The sequence below is a fragment of the Pleurodeles waltl genome, chromosome 2_2 (genome assembly GCF_031143425.1).
Source record: "Pleurodeles waltl isolate 20211129_DDA chromosome 2_2, aPleWal1.hap1.20221129, whole genome shotgun sequence".
NCBI classification, from domain to species: Eukaryota; Metazoa; Chordata; class Amphibia; order Caudata; family Salamandridae; genus Pleurodeles; species Pleurodeles waltl.
In genome coordinates this window covers 330,954,459-330,969,348 of record NC_090439.1, presented here as the reverse complement: position 1 = coordinate 330,969,348, position 14,890 = coordinate 330,954,459, and the positions used below count along the sequence as shown (strand labels likewise).

Here is a 14,890-nt window from a genome sequence, read left to right as displayed (position 1 = left end):
CATCTGTTGTCTTACTTGCATATCGTGACCACCAATAAATTGTTAACATGCATACTCCCTGCTTCAAAAATTGAGGAGAGGCATAAACATAATCAAAGAGTTGATGGTACCCTTCCTGGCTCCGTGTGAGATCTCAATTAACTGTGTGCAATGTCTTCACACTTGGGAAACATAATATCTTGCAAACGATTAGTATTTAGCATCCAAAGCATAATATCTTCCAAGGTGCAATCAGTATGGCTACAGAAAGGCAACTGGAAATGCAATCGCAATGAAGACACACTAGCTAATCACCAGAGTAAATATTCTGTTTAATGCCGACTATGTACATGATTTTTTTTTTCAAAAACATTATGAAACACAACACATTTTATAAACATTAGCATATTCATCAAGAAAATGTCACAACAGTCTTTGGGATGTGTCCATTTATGGCAGTGATGGTGGCAGCACACTGTTTTCTTGACGAATGAACTGTCATTGGAATGGGCTGCATTTGAAGTTGTCTACTAATTCCCAATTTGGGAAAACATCAAAAAAGGAATTAACTAATACATTTACTACAATGAAATCCGTTTGGCTGTAGTAACGTTTCCCCATCTGTGTTAATGCATGTTATATGGATCCCTCACCAGCATTCACCACATATTATCTGTTGGCAAAAGAGAAAAAATAAATATTTTGGCATTATAGTCAATATGCATTAAAAAAGCCGCGGTCAGAAAAGGGAAGCAGGCGGTTTCCCGCCGGCTTCCCGCTGCCCCAGGGAATCCTCCACGGCGGCGCTGCAAGCAGCGCCGCCATGGGGATTCCGACCACTGGCAAGGGCACTGCAGGGGCCCCCTAACAGAGCCCCAGATTGATTTTCAGTGTCTGCTTGGCAGACACTGAAAATCGCGACGGGTGCAACTGCACCCGTCGCACACCAGCAACTCCGCCGGCTCCATTCGGAGCCGGCATCCTCGTTGCTGGTGCTTTCCCGCTGGGCGGGCGGGCGGCCTTTTGGCGGTCGCCCGCCAGCCCAGCGGGAAAGCCAGAATGACCGCCGTGGTCTTTTGACCGCAGTGCGGTCTTCTGGCGGGGGTACTTTGGCGGGCGGCCTCCGCCGCCCGCCAAAGTAGGAATGACCCCCTTAATGATTTAATTCAAAACAAATACGATTTTATATACACAAATATTCTTTAGGGTGCCTTATTACCAGAACCACAACTCTGAGTTAAGAACTAAGTACTGTTTCAACTAAGTACTTAGCATAGACATCAATGTTACTTTGTTTCACTTTAGTCAAGCAAACAGTTTTTAAGAAAACAGAGAATATCTACTTTAAGAGTGGACACTGCATTTTCAGAACAGTTCTTGGGGTAATAAAATAAAGTATAATTTTAGAGATAAGTACTTGACTTACAGTTGCAGCCTCTGGTTCATAGGTAGTCCACCGTTGGGGGTTCAAGTCAACCACAAACACCCACCAACAGCAACACGGGACGGCCGGGTGCAGAGGTCAAATTTGACCAATTTTAACATTGGGTCCTATGGATGTGGGGTACTCAGGATTCAGTCGGCAAGCAGATTAGTACCCGCGGCTTGGATGGCAGACCGGGGGTGGGGGGAATTAGAGGACCACTTGAGGGGCCTCAAGTAGGCACAAATCACACATCCTCAGCAGCTCTGGGTCACCCGGGTGCATGTTGCAAACAGCACATCATGTTTCCAATGAAAGTCTATGGGGGGAGCCCGGGGATCAGTGAGGCGCTGCAGGTCATGTCCTGGGGGGAGGAGATGATATGGGGTGTCTAGGACACACCACTGGTCAGACAGGGATGGGGGCCACCTGTTGATTGACGCTGCACCACGTATTGATTTCTCCAAGTCCTGGTGGCTAAGGTTGCAGTGGGCCTTTGCTGTCTGTTATCTTTGTCCATGGCAGTTACGCTTGGGGGTGGCCCAGGATTCCCTCTGCAGGAGTTGTCGTGGAGGGGTAGAGAGGTCAACCCAGGGTGGGGACTTGTTCCCCGTCACCTGGGTGTCCTCTGTGGTCCGTAGGCGTCGGGTGCAGAGTGGTTATGATTGATGCTTCTGCAGTGAGGTGGGAGTCCTTCAGAAGAGGTTTCTTCTTCTGTTCTTTAAACAGGGCCGCTATTAACTGGAGTTATTGATCCTCTGTGATGCAGGCAGTCCTCGATGTTTTTCCTGAGTTCGCTGGACCTGCATGATGCATCACTTTTTTTCTGAAAGTTCTTTGAAGCAGGAGACAGGCCTGTAGGGCTAGGGGAAAGTCAGTTGTTGTCTCCTTTCCTTCTCTGCAGGGGTTTCCGCTAAGCAGTCCTTCTTGTGAGTTCGTGAGTAATTAGACTGTCTGGGTTCATGGAGCCCTTTAATACAATATTTTGTGTGTTTTTATGGTTATAGGGCAGTAGACAATGGCTACTGTCCCCGAGGGTGGCTACACCCTGCCGGTGACCACTACATTTGGGAAGTGGTGCACATTCCTATCCCTATTCACCCTGATCCTCAAAACCAAGGTAGAGGAATCTCCAAGGAGGTGGTCACTTCAGCTCTGGACACCTTAAGGGTGGTCCTGGATAAGGTGGTGACTCCTCAGTTTTAGTATCCCGCTGGACTTGCCGCCCAAAGTTGGGCTTTGTCTGTGTGCTGGGCATCTCTTCTAGCTCGAATGCCCTGGGGCATTGTAACACGAAGCCTGAGCTTTTGAGGCTCACAGCTATGTGTTGCAATTCCTGTAGGGTGGAGGTGTGAAGAACCTCTACCCAGTGAAGTCTTGGTTTCTGGCCACAGAGAGCACAAAGGGTCTCACTCCCGCGGGTCAGAAACTAGTCTTTCAGGGGCAGGCTGGCACAGACCAGTCAGTCCTGTACTGAAGGACTATGTAAAATACAGGGGGCAGCTCTAAGATGCCCTCTGTGTGCATTTGTTTTATAAATCCAAAACTGGCATCAGTGTGGGTTTATTATTAGGAGAAGTTTGATACCAAACTTAACAGTATTCAGTGTAGCCATTATGAACTGTGGAATTTGTTTTCACTAACTCACAGACCCTATAATTAATAAGGCTGCACTGTACTTATTACAATGTCTAAGAATGGACTTAAACACTGTAGGGTCATATTGTTCATGCAGCTATGCTGTCACCTGTTGTACAGTGCACCCTGCCTTAGGGATTTAAGGCCTGCTAGAGGGGTGACTTATCTATGCCACAGGCAGTGTTTTGGGTGCATGGCATCCTGAGGGGGATGCCATGTCGACTTTGCCTTTTTATCCCCACCAACACACACTATCTGCAACGGTAGTGTGCATGTGTTAGGTGAGGGGTCCATTAGGGTGTCACAACACATGCTTCAGCACTTAGGGGCCTTCCCTGGTCACAGAGCCCTTGGTACCATTGGTACCTTTTACAAGAGACTTATCTGTGTACCAGGGGTGTGCCAACTGGAAACAATAGTACATTTTTATGGAAATAACACTGGTGCTCTGGCCTGGATAGCAATGTCCCAGCACACTTCTCAGTAAATTCACCAACTAGATCAGGTAAAAACCTGGGGGGTAACAGCAACAAGGGCCATTTTCATATCTATATACTAATCACATTTCTTTAACTATTGGTACTCTAGTTATTCTATTGGCATGCTTAAACCTGAAGAATTTGATAGGGCTCCTATATATTTAATTAAACTCAGTTAATTGTATGAACCATTGTACATATGGGAATGCCCATTTTACAATACTATGTTATATTGGATGCACTTAGTTTCTTTAGGTTCCAAATAAACTTGGAGGATGTCTTCATTGATAAATTGTGGGTCATTACTATCATGTTTGTTTCTAAAAAAAATGAGTTTTACCATCGCGTTTTCGCTACGTTTCTCGCTGCAGGTGCCACAGAATTCATCGACTGAATCTTTTTAAAAATAACAACAATTAGAAAGATTATTAATAACATTTCAATTGGAATCACAACAAAGGGAACAGATTTAAATAAAATTAATTTTAACAATTTTCACAATAGAAGAAATTCAATAATTGTCATCACTTTAGAAACAGCTACGAAAGGATCAATATACTGCTGAGGTTCAAAGTTCCATTAATTGACGTATTCACTAACATATTTCGTCATAAAAAAAAAAAAACACGTTTACAGATTACATGTCTATTAATTTTGATAGACATTACATGCTACACGTCTTCTCTACCTAGGAAAGGACATTCATAACAATATTCCATAAGGGAAATTGAGTCAAACAATTCTAATCTTTCATCCTGACTAATAGCATCACAGGATCATGCTACACTGGAAATATTGTTCAAGCAAACTCCAGCACTATACGTTTCTGTGTATATATCTAGTGTCTTGTTAAAGTTTAATGAGCCAAAGGTCTTTGAAATAAATACACCAATCTATCAATGGGCAACATACATAAGTTCCACTGGGTGGACTTTTAGAAAACTCTTTTTTGCAGGTTTCTAATGTTCAGCCAGGTGTAAACAGAGCGGCGGCATTGGTCAAGGGCTCTCTTAATGGAGCGAAGGACAATGCCATCGCACAACTTGCTGGCATGGGGACACCCACATTGCCTATGCCGATGGTTACTGGGAGTGCAGGGGCTGCCCTGTGGCCCACAATCATTGTATTTGCTCCATCCATTACATGGCAGTGAAACTGCCATATAAAGGCTGTGGGAAGTGAACTCTTGATCAGCACGTCAGTGCTGCCATGGGAACCACTTTGGGTGAAAAAATTTCCGTCCTTTCCGACCCATCATGAGCCATGATTCTGGCAGTGGTGGGAGTCCACGGGTTGTTGTACCACCAGGGACGTAATCAGGCAGTCATGCTTCCGGGAGTGCGGTCTACGCCACGCCATGCCACCAAGAGTCTTTTGATATTAGGAATGCCAAAATCAGAATGAGGCCCTTAGTTGCTAAGGCAATAACCTTTATTTTGTGGTATTTTGTATGTTACTACATCCCCCATGTGCCATATTAAAAATGTTGCAAATATTTTAAGAAATAAATAAAAATTCTATTTATTTTTTTCGAAGGAAAAAAAAAAATAATGGTCAGCATGTCCGCAGTTAATACATTACACTATTTATGGTGATGACATTTTAAAACACAGTTGTAAGAAATACCATTTGCAAACAAAAGGATTGAAGGTTTCCCTTGTCACATCAGGAGACTTATCCAAAATTAAACAAATAGTGAAAGTCCAACCTGATGACTCTATCAAATCGAGTGCAATGTTCTTTCTATAAATATCCATATCTTTACAATTGTTGGAAATCACTGTTACACTCTGTTGGCTCAGGTATGAATCTGCAAACTGGGAATATAGTTGAATTAATTATTCTCAAAAATAACAGAATAGTATCATTTACATTTTTTAAAATGACAAACTGTAATTGTAAAGGCTTCAAAAAATGTTTATTTATATTTTTTTGTATAACATAATTCTAAGGGTTTCATTACGACTTTTGAAGATGGCTTATTCCATCTGCCAAATTGCAGACAATCAGGTTGCTGCCAATGCGACTTCCTTACCGAGTAACCCATTAACATTTTTCTGCTGGGTTAGCGTGCGTAAACTGTTTTCTGACGCTGGCCCAGTAAGAAACAGTGTACAACATTGAAGCAGGCTCATAATTGAGCCAGCGGTAGTGCTGCTGTGCCTAGGGTGCACCAGCACCTGTCACGCTGATCACTGTAAAGCAGACAGTGAACATCTCGATAGGGCTGGCCATGGGGACGCTGCACTGCCCATGCCCCCTAAACAGCGTCTCTGCCAGCAGTTACATGTATCCCCCAGGAGAAAAGGGTCTACTAACCCCCAGGGCATTGTTTCACTAGTGGATTAGGACCACCATCACACTTAAGAGAACTTGTGATCTGTAGGTACTAGCTGTACGACTGCAGCAAAACCACCACAATAGTATTGTTCCTGCCACATTTGCGGCAGTCCTAACGCTACTGCGACCCTACCGTTTTTAATTCGTAATGAGGCTCTAAGTTACTTGTACACACATGTCACAGTAATATTTTTAAGCAAAGTCTATATGTTGCTATTATGATGTAATAGCAAATATTTAATTGTCAAAAGAACTCCCTGTATAATTTTTTTTGCAAACAATTGTAAAACAAATGTATGTCACAATTTAGAATAAAAGTCTCATTACCAGCATGCAAAAAATACCACAATTGTAGCTGTCAATTTGTTTTGGGCTTGACTGAACCGTTAATTCCCATAGATTGTAATCCGGATACTTCACAGCCTGAAGAAAAGCCCTTGAAAAGCATACAAATAGATAATTATTAAATATTAACCATCCGAAGCAATTAAATACTAAGTATTATAAAATATAGTCACAAATGATATTTCAATAAAAAGATGACTTCACTGTTGTCTCCATTGTTCGTTTTGAAATTTGAACACATTAAATAGGTAACTGTTATTATTCTAAATAGTACCTCCAGTTTAACAACAAGTTGGTGTAGGTCGGAAGACTTCCCACCATGGAATCGTATAGCAGAATTTTCTTTGAGGTGGGTTTTAGTACCTGTGGAAACAAAATACAAGTGTGTGGAAAACAAGAGCAATACATTTATATTATTAATTGGATGTTATGAAAAGTATGTTTGAATAACTCCAAAAAGTATTTAAAAACAACAAAATGATTTCTTGTGTGGCAAATGATCAAACTAATACAAACATCAAAATGAATTTGGCATAACACGCTTGTACACCGCCACTACTAGTCTAGGTCTTTTTACATCATGTTTTCAGTATTTCCAAATTATTCTGACCATATTTCTTAATTAGGAAGTTGAAAATGTCTTCATGGTGCTAAATTTCAAAAGACAATAGGACATATAAATGAACAATTTAATTGGACATATTACATCCTCTTGCAACATTATAAGCACTTACATATCATAATTTAATAACTTTAAAACTTATTTTTACTTAAAAAATATTTGTAGCAGCTCACCAAAAGGAGCCAATGGATGCCAGTATTTGTTGGACAAAGAACAGTTTCCTTATCTTCAAATGGTACCTGCACATGGATAGAATCAGGTCAAAAATAACTCTTCCTGATATCTAAACTACAGAGGCAAACAGATGCAGGAATATAAAAGTAGAAAATGGCTTTGATACAACTATGAAAAACATTTTTAAAAAAACAAAAAAAACTCATACACACAGATTGTTTTTTTAGATTAACATTGAAATGTATCGGATGTGGTAGTATACAATCTTGAGCTTCTAACAATGTGCCCTTTGCCATTCACACACAAAACAATTTGACTACTGACAACACAACCTAACAGTGTAAAAAAATAATAATAATCAGATATCATATTTAATTTGTTACCCGAAAAACTGATGATCGATAGTTGCCCATGAAAATAGCAGATGACACAGTTGCTGAAAATGCAATACACTGAGGGGAAAGTAAAAGATTGCATTGAAAAGATTGTAACAGAAATGTGGTCTTTAAGAAAATTGAAAGACATATTTTATATGTAAATATACGTACATTTGTTCTATCAAAACATAGCTTCCCGAAATAAGCATCTATTATCTAGAAAAAGACAAAACAAAATTTCATTTTAAAAAACATTAACATTAATGATTTTTTTTAATAAATAAGTATGTACTGTTTTTGCACAAAGGATTTGTATGATATTTTCTGTACAATGTTTAGGTGGAACTTATGAGTGTTGGCTAAAAATAAAAAAAATAAAAAATAAAAAAAAAATTATTGTACATAAGATAACAAGTAATTTTAGATTTGAGCACAGCAGCTGTGGTATCAGACACACCTCATCAACAATCAATTCTGTTGGTTTCAGTGACTGTAAAGAAGTGTCATATAATTTAATGTTTGATACTATGGCTTCCAAACGACCCATAGCCGGTTTGTCCCATACTGCATGAAGTTTCTGTAGAGTGTATGAGCCACGATCATTCCCACCTGTGGAGAAATCAGTGACAATTACTTTTAAGGTTTTACACATGTACACTTTTTCTGTGCAAATAATAAATCTAAACTTTCAATACCAAAACCTAATTTAAAAAGTATAATAAAAACAAATTTGACAATTGGAAAGGCACTTTTCGAATAAGTTGTTTATTCTTGATTGGATATGATAAGGCAAAATAGGATCTTGTAGACTTAAAATATTTCAACAATGAATTGTTTTTGAAAGACAATCAAACTTTGAGTTTGGTGAAAAGTTTAATTCACATCAAGACTGAAAATCTTTATGCAAATGTTAATTTCCATAATTCCTAATGACTTTTACGTGACAGACATACAACTGTACAAGAAAAACGTATTGATTCCATAGAAAAAAAAAAAGATGGAAGATTGCACAACATTTGAAGAAATCACACACCTTCCGTCTGTTTTCAATAATACTCATAACATTGTATCATTTACAAGCTGTGTGTATGCATGTGTTGGTAGACTGATCCATCTGCTAACTACATTCCTACCTACAGACGCCTGCTCGGAACTGCATGGTACACTGACTTATCAATCGCTGCTATAGTCCGAGAAATATACGGAAAGATAAAAAAATATCCTTTAATTGTTGGGCCAAGTAGTTGACACAAAACACTAAATCAACCAAGTTACATTTTCATGTAATAGTCGTACAACAGGGTTATACCTTGGAGTCTGTCTTCATGGTTACCTCAGTTTGTTTTCTTGAAAAAAGATTCAACAACTGCAGCATCAGGTTGTGCTTGTGTGAAAATTCTCAGTCGCTTACACAATCAAGAACACAATTACAATCAACCGCTAAAACAATATCTGCTGTACAAAAAAGCAGCAGATGTCAAAAGCCCTTAATATTGAATTCTCAGGAAACAAGATTAGGGGCATAGACATTTCGAGACATTTCATGTCTGAAAATTAACAAAAAGTATCACCTATCTTCCCTCAGAGTATGGAATCTAGCATTGATGTTGGAGTGTTATGCCAGGGACATCAAAAATTAGTACACCGCATGGAATCCTGAAGTACAATGTTTAAATATTTGACCCAACAAACATGGCCAGGGACTACCTCTACAGCCCCTCATACAATGTGTCCACTGAAGGAAGTGAAACGACAACTAAACTCATGTCATGCAAGCTTCAACTCCGCGGTGCTTCTCAAGTTGTGTCAGGCCTCTCAATTTTCATGTCATGAATTTATATTACATATCCACTACATGCCGTCCATGTTAAAAGAAGTAGTGTCAAGTGCCCTCTCTAGCGCACCAGAACATAGAGCATGTGAGGTCCCACTGTTGCGGACACCATATCATACATACACACAAGCAGCAAGCGTTCTCTGTACATTGATAACAAAACCAACCATAACAACATCCAACAACCCCACCTGCCTTTGGGCAGTAAAGCTGTGTTGCCCAATCTATAAAAACTATGGTCACAAGCTTAACTCTCCACACTTCGATACTGTAGATATTAAAATCCGTTAAAACAACACTTTACACTGACAGGATTGTCAAACATTTGCTAGATGACATTATGTTGCAGTTGCCACAAGGCCCAAGCATTTAATTTCATCCTACAAGGCCTAAGGCACATAGGGGGTTATTACAACTTTGGAGGAGGTGTTAATCCGTCCCAAAAGTGACGGTAAAGTGATGGATATACCACCAGCCGTATTACGAGTCCATTATATCCTATGGAACTTGTAATACGTCTGGTGGTATATCCGTCACATTTGGGACGGATTAACACCTCCTCCAAAGTTGTAATAACCCCCATAGTCCCTTCTGCCCCTGCCAGTATGTAGAACTAAACAGTCTAATAGTCGGTAAAGGTCCCTCAACAGTAGCCAACACCAACATTTAACCAACTCCATCGCCAGCACAAAAGATAAAATTAACTTTCTCCTCATGCACAAATCGGCATTCCTCAGGGAACCTAAGGAAGCATCTGAACTTCAAAGCCTGCATATTTCGTTTCAATAAAGACTTTTTCACAAATTAAGTGCACTAGGAGTATGATTGAGAAAAACTACAATTAGCTTTGCCTCTACGTTTGCATAGATAAGGTGCAGGATCTTGCCACAGTCCCTATAATTGAAAAAATGAGCAAAAATTGTGTGTGGCTGGGCGGTGGACCGCATACGGTGGACATGGGTCGACGTTCTATGTCAATTGTGAAAAAGTTGGAGATTACTTGTATAGGCATGACAGGCATAAACCATTCCTCCATGATGGTTTCTACAGACTGTCCCTCTGCCTTCTCTGGAAACCACACAAAAAGATAAATAATCATCTTCATTCTTACATAGGAATCTTAAACTTGTAGGTTGCCAATATTCTCCACTATGGTCACCCTGTCTGGCAATTTACAACGGTGGGTCTACTGAAGGTTTATCAGCCAAATCTTTGTTGCCAGCTCAGAAAAGTTACCTTTGTTTGCGTCCATGACATTGCAGGGCACTGGGTCACTTGTGTCGAGGTAGATTCATGGTTGATGCTTGTCTGAATGTCCATGGTTTCTGTCACTGTTGTATGAGTACAGTTGTTAATTTTGGTGGCCTTTAGCAGTTGCATTGTCTTATGGTTCAGCATTTTTACTATAGACTTCTGAGGGGTCTCCCCAATGATATTAGTTCCAATTGGGCATGGCAAACACCATAAGCACACTCAAACGGATAAAGCTGTAGGCAATTTTCTGAAAGGTGCACAGTAAAACAGAGTGCTCCCACACCATCAAGCTTATGTCACACTGCGTGTCTACTAGGCGCTTGTGAGCATTTTAATAAAACGCAATCCAGGGACTGCCCTGTGAGGGCGGTCCATGCATTCATAACCTTAAATGTGGGGTTCAGTCACAGTCCCTCAATAAACTGTGCTGAGGTAAACAGTAGTACTGCCTGCTGTTAGTGGTCATCCACGGACATCATTCAATACTTCCAATTCCCCCTTTTCACATATTTTAACAGTATATAGGAGTCTTTCATACCAACATATTCTCTGCTGGCTCAGTAAGTTTCTTAAAAGAGGAAGAAGTAATGGTAGCAAAACACTGTTTACTCATTCAGTCTCTGCGCAGCATATTACTGTGTCAAGTCACCAAGATCAGTATTGCCAGCAGCCTATGAGCAGTTGACAGTACCATTTTTGCTCACTGCAGGGCCAAGGTACACAATCACTTAGGGCAGGCCAGGGTGCAAGAGATGGACTTTACGCCATCCTTCAATCAGTCCTCCTTCTCTGGGATGAGCTGTCTGTCAGCTGTTGAGCATAATTAAATACCTTGTTTAAATACCCAGACACCTGGGGTGAGCACGCCACATCGCAGACGCCACCGTCCGCTCGTCTAACCCATTTTGCCCTACGGTTCATAGCGTTGTGGGATCGGTGTCTTTTTAGGTAATATAACTGTTTATAACAGTTTTATGAAGTGTGCTAGAGGGTACACATATCCCGTTCTCTGTAGAGTCCCCTACGTAGGCAAAGGTTGCCGACCCTTCATCACAGCATGTCTACAGTGCTTCTTCCCGAGCCTAACCTGGGTACGCCACTGTGAACCCCACTGCCCCTCCCCTAATAGTCTGCCTGCTACACGCCTGGAGGGATGTAATTAAAAAAAAAAAAAAAGCAAGATGCACCCTTGTTTCCACATCCACTTAGACAATCCTGTATGGACAACAGGTTCGTCTGGCAGGGAGGCAAAGTATTAGCATGGGCAGCTGCAGGCAGTCTATCAAGCACTCATGCGGCTGTGTCTGACATCCATGCCATCCACAGTACTGACCTCTATTCGTCATCAATGACTCTGCAGGGTAGTATCTTGGTACGTGCAGCATATGTCTGTATGTAGGGGGGGAAGAGAACATAACATGAGTGTGGATCAATCTGTGTTTATGTTTTAAATGGTAGTAGCTTCTACTGTAGCATCTAGCTGGCCATCTTGCTGTCCACACCATTCAATTAAATATGTGTTAATCCTATAAGTACTTATTAATGAAGTAAACCTATGATTGACATTTACATCATTGAATACAATAAATACGCCATCTTTTGTTGACAGTTGGAATTTAAAAGATGTCATTAAAACAAATGAAAATAAAAATTCAAACAAAGCTGCTTGTGACAAAACCCTTCACACACTGTTGTCAATATGTATAAGAGAATTTTCTTATTGCCATCTGTATGCTAACGAGCATTTGAAAACTCACTATGCACTCTACACAATTTAAATTTCATGCAGTACCTGGCATATCCACTGAAGGGGATTCATCTGTGACAGAAGCTGTAGATTCTCTAATGCTAACGCTTTCTGTAAAAGATTAAATGTTACACCAGTACAAAATGTTTTCAACAAAGTATTGACGGCATTATACATCCAAAATAGATTAATAACACATCAACCCACATTATAAGTTACATTACCAAGCTTGTTTTTTTACATTTCTGAAATGTGGATCGTATGGCCAGAATTAATCCGAACCACTTTCACCCTTATCGAATCAAACTTTGGGCCTCATTACGAGCCATGGGGGTCCGCGGACCACAACGCTCATGTTGTCCACCAAATTGCCTTTAATGAGGCAGTACAAATGGCCACATTGGAACTTTTGTGGGCGGACCTGCCCGGGCAACGCCGTCAAGCTGGTTTAAAAAACTCACTTCAGTCTGTGCCATGAACAGCCGTGGCAGTGCTGACTTAGTCAACGAAATGCGGATCATTCCACTGTCACCTACAGCCTTTACATGGCGGTTTCTACCGTCATGAAGAAGATGGCAGTGAAGTATGTTGGGCGGGGTGGCCGCTCCACTGAACATGTGCATGGCTTGAGCATTGCAGTGGTCCCCCTGTCTACCGTCAGAATGTGGCCGGTCTCCTGTCCAGAAAATGATGATTTTAAGGATGCTTATGCACCCTGCGTGCTTGACCATTGCAGCATCAGTTGTGAAGCCACCTTACCATTGGTATGATGGGCATAAGACTTGCTTTCTCTTTGTCCTCCCAGTGTGAAACTCTAAATATGCCTAGTCTGAAGACCGCCTGGTCACCTGCAGTCTCATCACTTCCTGGGAGGTGGGCGGAATTTCAGCATGTCATCCTCGTAATGAACCCCTAAATTCGGACGATTCATAAAAAATATATATATTGTCCTTCTAAAACATACCCTTTCTCCAGCTAAACTTCTGATCCTTTTTCTCACACTAAAACTTTTGTTTTTAAACCTAATACGGGCCATATTCACTAGGTTGTGATCTTTAAAAATACCCTAACATACATTTGTCTTACATATTAAAAAAATAAAAATAAAAAAATAAACATACCCTCAGGAGTATTGATGACGGTGCTCGACTTGTAAGTCCTCAACATGTCAATATTGAACGTTCTAGCTAAGGGAACGTTACTGGCATTGGCCAATTTAACTCTCTTTTCATTAATTTCTGTGATTATGTATGGCCCAGTAAATTTTGGCTCCAAAACGCCACCTTTCCTTGTAGTCCTCCTGCTGTTTTTTAGGAGCACCAACTGTCCTTTTGCAAAGGTGCATGGCTTGTATCGCTTTGACACCCTCTTTTCATATTTCTCTTTTTGCTTCTCCTGAGCAATATCAATATTGATCTTGGTCTGAATCTGCAACTCTGCTCTTTTACTCTCCATTTCATCCATTATTTCGACATAGTCTGACTCAGTCGGTAGGGTAAAATCAAGCTATGAAGAAAACATAAAAGGCTAATTATTAATCGTGTCAAAAATCACTAAGAGTCAAGGATTTTGAAGTTCAAATGAAATATTTGAAGTGCAGGTGGCACAAGGAAAATCATGAAAAGCAAATCACTATTTCACCTTACATTTCTCTCAAACAGATTTGTAACATTAAATCTGGTATTTAAAAAAGTAGATGTTAGGTACAACAAAGGTGACGGAGCAAAAGTAAACCATATAGTTATCAGAACACCAACACTGGCTACTAGTGATTCTTCGGATAAACCAACTACTAAATAAATAAACTAATGTACAGTCGAAAGATGCACAGGGAGGTAATGAATTGAAAGAAATAACTGGTTTTAAAATAATACACATTTATTTTTTCATACCAGATCCTCTGCAACCTCAACTGGAAATCTTGCTTCCGGGCCATACATGAGCTTAAATGGAGATACTTTTGTTGTTGTATGTGGCTTCGACCGCAAAGCAAACAAAGCATGATCCAAATACAAGTCCCAGTCGTTTTGATGCTTGTTGACATATTTGGATAATGTGCTGTAAAAGATAAATATATGTGTGTACAATAAACTATTTTGCTTGACCATTTATAATCAAGTGTTTACGATTTAAATTTTAAAATTAATAAAGAAAGTTTCAGATTTTTTCTGGTTTTACTTAGAATTAAAAAAAAGTTTTGGAAAGATGCCATAATACCCAAAAAACATTTTTTATTAGCTTTACCTCTTTATGTTGGCATTTGTGAGCTCGTCTAATCCATTAGTCTGCGGGTGATATGCTACACTAAAAGATCTTTCTATTTCCAGTAGTCTTGATAATTCAGAATTTACCTATAAATTTTTTTCGTAACATAATGAGTTATAAATTTACATTAAACACTGTCAAATCAAAAGCAAACTAAAAAATGGCGCATGAAGTGGTTATATAGATAACAGATTTTAAAGCCTCATTTAAAGACATTATCCAATTAGTATGAGAGTCATAATCACTTTCAACTACGGGCAATTTTTGAAATATTTGTGTTTTAGATACAAATGAGCAAAAATACTATCATAATCAGATGGCTTTGACTCTTACTTCAACAAGTTGCTAATCTGTTTGTACTTGCTATCTGATGTTTGAAATAACTACTAAAGGAAGGGAGCTATAGGAGCAAC

The 14,890-nt window shown here is 40.0% G+C and overlaps 1 protein-coding gene across 7 annotated transcripts in view; it reads right to left on the bottom strand.

The window, feature by feature from the left end:
• Positions 1 to 294: 294 nt before the first annotated feature.
• Positions 295 to 14,890, bottom strand: part of LOC138282365 (uncharacterized) — a 50,109-nt gene continuing 35,513 nt past the window's right edge. For 2 of the 7 annotated variants that reach the window (XM_069219796.1, XM_069219795.1), the window contains exons 2-11: positions 14,105 to 14,270; positions 13,334 to 13,718; positions 12,258 to 12,323; positions 7,835 to 7,986; positions 7,549 to 7,593; positions 7,384 to 7,452; positions 7,000 to 7,065; positions 6,479 to 6,567; positions 6,187 to 6,295; positions 295 to 5,336 (exon numbers count right to left, since the gene is read on the bottom strand). In XM_069219796.1, coding sequence (XP_069075897.1) covers positions 5,106 to 5,336; positions 6,187 to 6,295; positions 6,479 to 6,567; positions 7,000 to 7,065; positions 7,384 to 7,452; positions 7,549 to 7,593; positions 7,835 to 7,986; positions 12,258 to 12,323; positions 13,334 to 13,718; positions 14,105 to 14,152 — 1,260 coding nt within the window. In that variant the 5' untranslated portion in view covers positions 14,153 to 14,270 and the 3' untranslated portion in view covers positions 295 to 5,105. The other 5 variants (XR_011200936.1, XM_069219798.1, XM_069219797.1 and 2 more) reach the window with 5 other exon arrangements.